The sequence below is a fragment of the Lactuca serriola genome, chromosome 9 (genome assembly GCF_051521515.1).
Source record: "Lactuca serriola cultivar US96UC23 chromosome 9, Lser_US96UC23_V15, whole genome shotgun sequence".
In the NCBI taxonomy this organism is placed as follows: Eukaryota; Viridiplantae; Streptophyta; class Magnoliopsida; order Asterales; family Asteraceae; genus Lactuca; species Lactuca serriola.
In genome coordinates, this window is record NC_136416.1 from 158398844 (window position 1) to 158406565 (window position 7722).

General features: G+C 35.3%; 1 protein-coding gene across 2 annotated transcripts; it reads right to left on the minus strand.

The window, feature by feature from the left end:
* Positions 1-3659: 3659 nt before the first annotated feature.
* LOC145074692 (two-pore potassium channel 1-like) lies at positions 3660-5360 on the minus strand. Of its 2 annotated transcripts, none has more exons than XM_079021020.1 (3): positions 5027-5360; positions 4003-4927; positions 3660-3911 (listed from the first exon to the last, which is right to left on the minus strand). In XM_079021020.1, the coding sequence occupies exons 2-3, from the start codon at positions 4905-4907 to the stop codon at positions 3773-3775; spliced, it is 1044 nt and encodes a 347-aa protein (XP_078877146.1). In that variant the 5' UTR covers positions 4908-4927; positions 5027-5360; the 3' UTR covers positions 3660-3772. The 2 variants fall into 2 exon arrangements, with proteins under 2 accessions (XP_078877146.1, XP_078877145.1); XM_079021019.1 differs by having other exon boundaries at positions 4003-4924; positions 5027-5358.
* Positions 5361-7722: the final 2362 nt, after the last annotated feature.

A 7722-nucleotide genomic window follows, 5' to 3' on the forward strand; every position in this document is an offset into this window, starting at 1 on the left:
CATCGTATCTTCTTCTTCTTCATTCTCACATATCATATTCTTCATCTATTTCTTCTCCCCTCTCTCCCTCTCACACACATACACATACACACATCATATTCACTTCTTTATGTCCTTAGCACAATCATCTTCTCCAACTGATGAATTCTAACTTGATGAACCCTAACCATGGGTGAAAACATCATTTGACAGCAAAGTTTCTTTCCCTCCCTTTAAACTCGACAATGCACTTATCACCTCCCGGTTCTCCTTCCATCTCATTCCCTTTCTTTCCCCTCCCTTCCTTCCCTGTCCCCCTCCTTAATTTTTAATCTTGACAACAGGTTGTTAGACATTTAAAATTAACTATGTTAATCAATTAATTAATTAATCATTGAGCCTATCGTGAATTTATAATTATCTTTTAATTAGTATTATAATTAAATTAATTATTAGATCCATCAGGATAATTATTAATTAATCTTATAATTAATCATTATCTTGTCTAAAGTTATCTACTAATATTTAGGGATTTTATTCAATCAGCCAAAGCATGTAAAATCAGATTTTAATAGATTTCTAGGCAGATAATTACCAAATAACAATCACATAAATCAAATTAGACAAGAAATCCTAAAAATTTGGATCTGATCCCAGTTCATGTCATGAGCTCAATTTTTGCGAAATTTACATTATTCAATTCAACTAAAGCGCTTTCAATGTTAGACACACCAATTAACTCTGATACCACTGTTGGGTTTATTAGGTTACACTAATATACACAATGTGAAAAAACACTTAACAATTAAGGACACATGCAACCTAAAAAAATCTATATATTCACATTAAGACAAAATACTTTGAATAACAAAACTATGATGAACCCTAGTAAATTTCAAAAATCATAAAGTAGAGTTACATACCTTAAACTTGTTATAGCAAACAAGTTTACTTGATTCCTTCCTTTGGTGAGCTTGGAAAGCTAGCACCAAAAGGATGATGTCTCTAATGCCTCACATCCAAACCCTAGAACTAGAAGACACTTGAGGAGAGAGGAGGAAATGTATAATTTTTGTTCGTAGGCTTCCAAGAAAGAGTATTAAAATTTGATGCCCAATGGGTCATATTTATAGTTTAGGTAACTTAGGGACAAAACAAGATTTGAATAATTAAATAATAAATTTAATTCCAATTCAAATCATTTGCTTATTATCATCTAGGAGGCTTCCGAAAACCCTAGAAGGGATCCCAAAACTGTCCAACCTAGGATGGTTTTATAATTGTCTCTTTTGTTCAACTATTTAACAATTACAATTAATTCACCCCTTGCATCTTTAATTAATTCTAGTTAATCCTAAATTAATTCCAAGATTAATTCTAATTAATAATTAAATAATTCTAATTGATTTCATGTTAATTTATTAATCATATAAATTAAAAAATCAATTATTTTAACAATTGATCCCATATTAATTTATTAATTACAAAATAAGTTAATAAATCAACTATCTATTTCCAATTATTATATTGATCACATAATGTATTAACAAATCATTTCCTCCTAATTTCTAATTAGTTTATTAATCATATAATAATCTAATAAATCATTATCTCTCTACAAATTTCATTCTAATCAAGTTCTAGTTATGATGACAAGCTAAAAAGGTATTCGCTTCTAATTATAAGAATATACCAATTTAGTTACTGACTTAGACACCTTAATCCAACACAAATAATGTAGTATTTCATAATTGAACAAAGCGCCTCGACATTTGACATCACTTCATCCACACCATTATAGAAAAGGGGCATGATCGAGTTGAAGTATTGTGGTACAAATCACCTGGTGACTGTATTTTAAGCAAGTCGTTACCTTCAACAAAAGTTGACGAAAACATATAATTGTGTACAACTTTAAAGCAAGGGGGTATATTGATTAATTTCTAATCAAAGTGATTTAAAGTCTCTTTATTTTCAAGTTTTAATTTGAATAAATGCCAATTAGTAATGCGGATTAACACCTTGGCATTTTTGTTTTTTGTTTTTTTTTATACCATTTTCATTTTTAATAGTTGGTGATTATTTCCTATAAACCTATATAAGGCCACTTTTATGATTGATTGAAACACCCTATCTCTTTTATAACAAAAGGATAAAAAAAATCTTGTTTGGTCCCAATAAAAAGCTATTAGATGCTGATAATAAAACATTGTTCATAAAATTCATTCTCCCAGTGTTACATAAAACATTTTCACTGGGAGTAGATAGCATAAGACTTTATATTATCAAAGTAGTTTCAAAATCGTAATGTGGATGTTGTTGCAGTCAAGTTGGGTTCTTCTCTGATAATCCTAAAAAAGATTAATAAACAACGGCTAAGCGAAAATGCTTAATGAGCTCTACATAATACTCACCCATTATATTAATCATATACTTTCATGTACCACATAGGTTCACCTATGAATCCTAATATATAGTATTATGATCCTGGTCCCATATTCCTAATAAAAGGGTCATGGACTACTAAATAAAGATTGATCACACATCGCATCATGATCATCCTCCTCTTAATATACTAGTCCTGACTTCCCAATATTGGGTATGAACTACTAAATGAAGATTGATCACACATCGCGTCCTGATCGCCCCCCCCCCCCCCCTAATATCCCGATCTCGTCTTCCCATTAAAGGTCCACGGACTACTAAATGACGAATGATCACACATCGCGCCATGATCGTCTTCCTTCAACTAATTCCACGAAGGATATCCTCAGTTAGCCTTTTCCTATATACACCAAACATACTAGACATATGCAATTAATCCTTTTCCCACATATATAGAACATATTAGACATATACCAGCATTGTCAACATAATAATTAGTTAGTGGAACTCACCTGAACAATTACTTGAACAACTAACAACGATCCAACCGATGAGTAGGCACGCCAAACATGTACTAACCTATAATACTATAATGAATCATTAACTATTAAATATAGTAACTAATACCTAGATCCTTCATTGATCCCATTTAATACTAAAAGGACTACCAGTCAAGACAATCAGGAGGCATGACCATTTCAGCATATGTTAATCTCATACTTGGCATGCATCATAATAATAACTAAGAATATATCCAACTACAGTTAAGAGTAAGCGTAACCTACTTGAATAACTTGGAAAACGTCGAGCATAACTTCAAAGCTTAATCTTTCTTCTCTTATCAGGACCCTTCCAAAACTTCTAGCGCTTTGCTAATTATACTCGAGAACGAGAAATCAAATTACAAGGGACTGAGATCTCAAGAGGGAGAAAGAGATATTTGAGACGCTACAAGGAATGGAAGAGGCTTGAACCTCTATTTATAGGTTGATTTCCTGGTGAATGTGTTGTGCCCAGACAAGGGATGCGTCGCACCCCTGACAACCTTCAATGAGTCGGTGGTTGGTAGTTGGGGTGGTTGACTAGTGGCATTTAATGTCCTCTGGTGCTGGTTTGGAAGTTGTTATTTTCTCGTTATCTTTGGATAATTGTAACTTTCCCATATTTTCACTTTTATTTTTATAAACAAACTTTTCTATTTTATTATCTTTAAAAATGAATATGGGGTCTTACATTGATTTAGCACACTTTTTCTTTCATCCACCGTATACTTGTTCTCTCTTTGCCAACATCAATTCAATATAGTATTCGTTTGTTGTTTCTGTTATAAAACGTTCATTCTCTGTTGTCCTAACATCAAGTTCAAATTATGAACTTCTGATTTCATATCCATAATGCATGTAAGAAACTAATGACCAAGATCAGAGGCAGACAACGTTCCCGTCTTGTCAAAATCTAGTGTTTCAAACTCATCCATGATAGGTGTGATGTCATCCTCACTGATCTTCCCCATTTCTTTTAGCTTATAGATAACGAACTCAGCTGCTCTGTATAAATTTTAAAATAGAAACACCATGTCAGAATCTTATCATCTTCAGAATGCAAGTTAATAAATTCTAGTTATCTATATATACTTACACAACGATGCCATTACAGTCAAAGTCAGCTGCCTCAAGGTCAGAACCCGTTGTTTTTCTTTTAAGAACGCATTTGACCAACGATCGTTGCCTTCTTTCAGTATGTAACAGAGCAAAAGTAAAGAGCAACTGAGCTACATAGAGAGTACCTAACAAGATCCAAAAAAGAGCAAAAACACGTCCACCTGTTGTCGAGAAGCATTTATCTATGTAACCGAGTCCAGTAAGCGTCGCAATAACACAATACAACGCATGAATGAAGTCCAATTCCTCAACATAAATAAAGATTCCTGTCCCTGCTGCCATAAGTACCAGAAGAAACACCACCAAGATTATACACTTGTTTCTCACTTTCTTAGTTTTGATCTTTTTAAGGATTTCTGCTTCACCAATGGTTTCATTCATATGCAACGCTTTCACAAGTAATCGTTCTTGTTTTTCCACTAAAAGATCTGCTGCTTTACTTAAAACCAATCCAACAATCAAGGTGCCGGAGACGACAAAAAGACAGGCGAGAAGTATTGTGAGAGTGCTAGCGGGAACAAGGTCTCCATACCCGACTGTTGTCATTGTTACAATGGTGAAATAAAGTGCATCGAGTATGCTGTTTGTTTTCTTTCCTGAAATCTGGTGTCTGACTAGATGAAAGCAAACCATACCTGCAACTAGATATGCAAAGAAGATGATAGCAATCTTCCAGTAATTCGGGTAAAAATGGTCAAACACGGAATTGCGGCGTGGCAGAGGTGCGGAGGTGGTTTTGAAATCCGAGACAAAAGAGTTGGCAAGCGGGGCACTTTTGATTCGTCGGAATCTTCTCCTTCCGAGGGAGGCTATCTGATCGTTTACATGTGGGGGACTCTTTGATTCTTTTGGTGCAGCTTTTGTTTCACCATCAGATGTCATTGCTAGAAACTTGTGTACTGCTTTAAGAGACGATTCAAAATGTCAACTTTGTAAGCAAGAAATTGTTATAGAGAACTCCAGATCTTTTAAACTTTAAATACATTCATTGTTCGACTTACATGAACCGGAGCTAGCAGGAGAGGTGATGCCGGATTTTGGGATAATTTTCCGGTGGTAGCAATGTTAACTTGCCTCTCTGGCTCCGGCGGATGTAATGTATGGCTGGTAAGTTGATAAAAGAAATGTAAAGTTTAAGGAGGCTGACCGGATTCTGTAAAGAAACAGGACGAATCCGGCGAGGGTATATATGGCCGATAAGTCAGTAAGTTCTCAGATGATCGGATTCTTTGAAGATGAGGGAAGCTAGCATTTCCTTTATACTTGCCTTTTTGTCTGCTCAATCGCATATTTTAAGTCTCAACCACACTTTCTTTATCACAGGAGCATGAAAGACCTTTCATTGGATTGCAAATCTTTAAAATAGAATATCTTGAGCAAATCATTAAATTATAATTTATAAATCTAGTTGCAAGAAGGAAAACAATGTGACCTTTAGTTGTACTCAGTGATGGACCCATGGTTTTTTTACAGAAGTCAAAATATTTTTACAATTCTTTTGTCACATACAATAAAATATCCTTCTTTTTTGCGCTAAACTACAAAAATTAGAAAAAGAAGATTAGAGCACGCTGTATAACATCTTGGATACGATTCCCGAGCCAATAAGATTAAGCTCGGGTTTTCAAGAGCAGAGAAGATTGGAATCATCGTTTAGGAAATTTCAAATTGGTATACCCATTATTGACGATTAGAAAAATACCTCACATCACTAGCACACCATATTGTATTTAGTATACCTTCATCAAAATAATTTATTTTTTAATTTTTAATTAAGTAATTATATACCAAAGGGCTTTTGGCCCAACGGTATCAACAACTGACGGATAAATACCCTCAGCCAAATGTTGAAGGTTCAAGTCCTTCTGTGGATATTGGATAAAATGTGTAGATTTAAGAATAGTGTAACCAAAATACCAAACATCGATATAGGAAAAATGTTTATGGTTAAGTTGGGATTCTTGGTATTGTCTCAACGACACATCAAAAATCTTGATGTTATTACTCGTATTTGGATGTGAGTTTTTGAGTTCCTTGTAAACGCAGTTGTACTCGGTAATTTTTGGCCTCATCGTGCCATTTAGCAGAAAGTCCATCGAGATCCTAATCAACACATTAACCATATAGTTGTGGAAGTGGTTTCAAATAGATTGCCAAAATGTTTCTTTTCTTTGCATAGGGTAGCTGGACACCCAAATCCAAGCATGAGCTAACACATTTTCTTCCTTTTTCTTCCCAAGGTTGTTGGGTTTGAAGTGTTAATGGTTGTGGAAATTAATACGTGGTATAGAGTAAGAAATGATATGTGAATATATTATGGTTTGTTAAGTAGAGAAAGAAAAAATAGTGTGAAATAGTGTAACATCCGTTTCCAGGTATTTTCATTTCTAGATTAAAATAACAAATTATTGCACAATCAGTCCTACATAGGGCGTACTTGAGGCGTACGTTGGGTGTAGGTCACTTAAGATGGACGCGGACTTCGTCGAGTATGCATGGCGTACGTGAGGAGTACGCAAGGCGTACTCATGCAGACTCTATACCCTAAATTTTAGCATTGAACCCCTATTTAAGGACCTTAAGTACCTTGAAGCATCCCCATATTCAGCCTCCATCCTCCCCAATCAGTGTCTCAAAACCTAATCCTTTATTAGCTTGTGTGAGCCTCTTTTGTGTGTTCATGGTGTATAGTGAAGGAGTAGAAGCTTTTCCTTGAGGATTGTTGTAGCTGGAGCTTGAAGATCCAAGGCCTTCATCACCTTTGCAAGCTTTTGTAGGTATAAAACTATTACCTTTATGGTTCTATGGCTTACATCTAGACTAGCGTTGAGATAAGCATGCTTTTGGTCCCATGGTTTGGTTTTTGTGAGTAAAAACTACTCTAGAGCTCAAGTTTGTCACTTTATGTTGTTTTTGAGGATCTTATGTCATAAAGATGAAGTATTTGTTGCTATTTCTCATCATGCAAGAGTTTGAGGTTATTAAAGAGTGTTATGGACTTAGTATTTGGTTTTGGGCACTATTAAGCCATGAAAAAGCTTAAAGTTGATGACTTTATCAGTTAAGACCTTCCCAAGATGTAGATCTGTGAGTTGGACGTTTAGTCTTTAGGTATTAAGAGCTTAAAAAGTGGTTTTAGGCAACAGAGGATCACACATGGCGTACTCCCAAAAGTGTTTATGGGCCATTTTTGGGACTTGGGCCATGTTTGGGTGGGTCCATCTTGGAAAGGGTAAAATGGACTTTTACCCTAGTGAGAGAGAATATGAAATGAACCTTTGATTATGGGTTATTACCCTAATTATTAATTAGGGTTGGTTTTGGATATGTTTAGTGTGAGGAGCCTTTGTAGCAGCAACTTGAGTGTGTAATTTGTTTATCATAGGATTGAGGTGAGTATTATCACTATACTATGTACGATGCTAGTTGTCTTTGTGATACTTGCATGGAAGACCCCCAGGGGTAGCCCATGACATTTATATGAAAGACTATAGGGGTAGCTCATGACTCTCGTGTGAAAGACCATGGGGGTAGCCCATGACACTTGGATGTTTGACCATGGGGGTGGCCTATGACATTTCAAGGAAAGACCATGGATGTAGCCCATGGAACTTGGTTGTAAGGGTAGCCCATGGTATTCTAGGGAAAAGACCATGGGAGTAGCCCATGAAACTTGTATGCAAGACCATAGGGGTTG

What these genes read in the sequence shown, in the direction of transcription:
- LOC145074692 (XM_079021020.1), bottom strand. Translation starts at nt 4,907, where the DNA reads ATGACATCTGATGGTGAAACAAAAGCTGCACCAAAAGAATCAAAGAGT. An exon ending in GACTGTAATGGCATCGTTGT is followed by an intron (nt 3,912 to 4,002) that starts GTAAGTATATAT and finishes AAATTTATACAG; the next exon opens with AGCAGCTGAGTTCGTTATCT.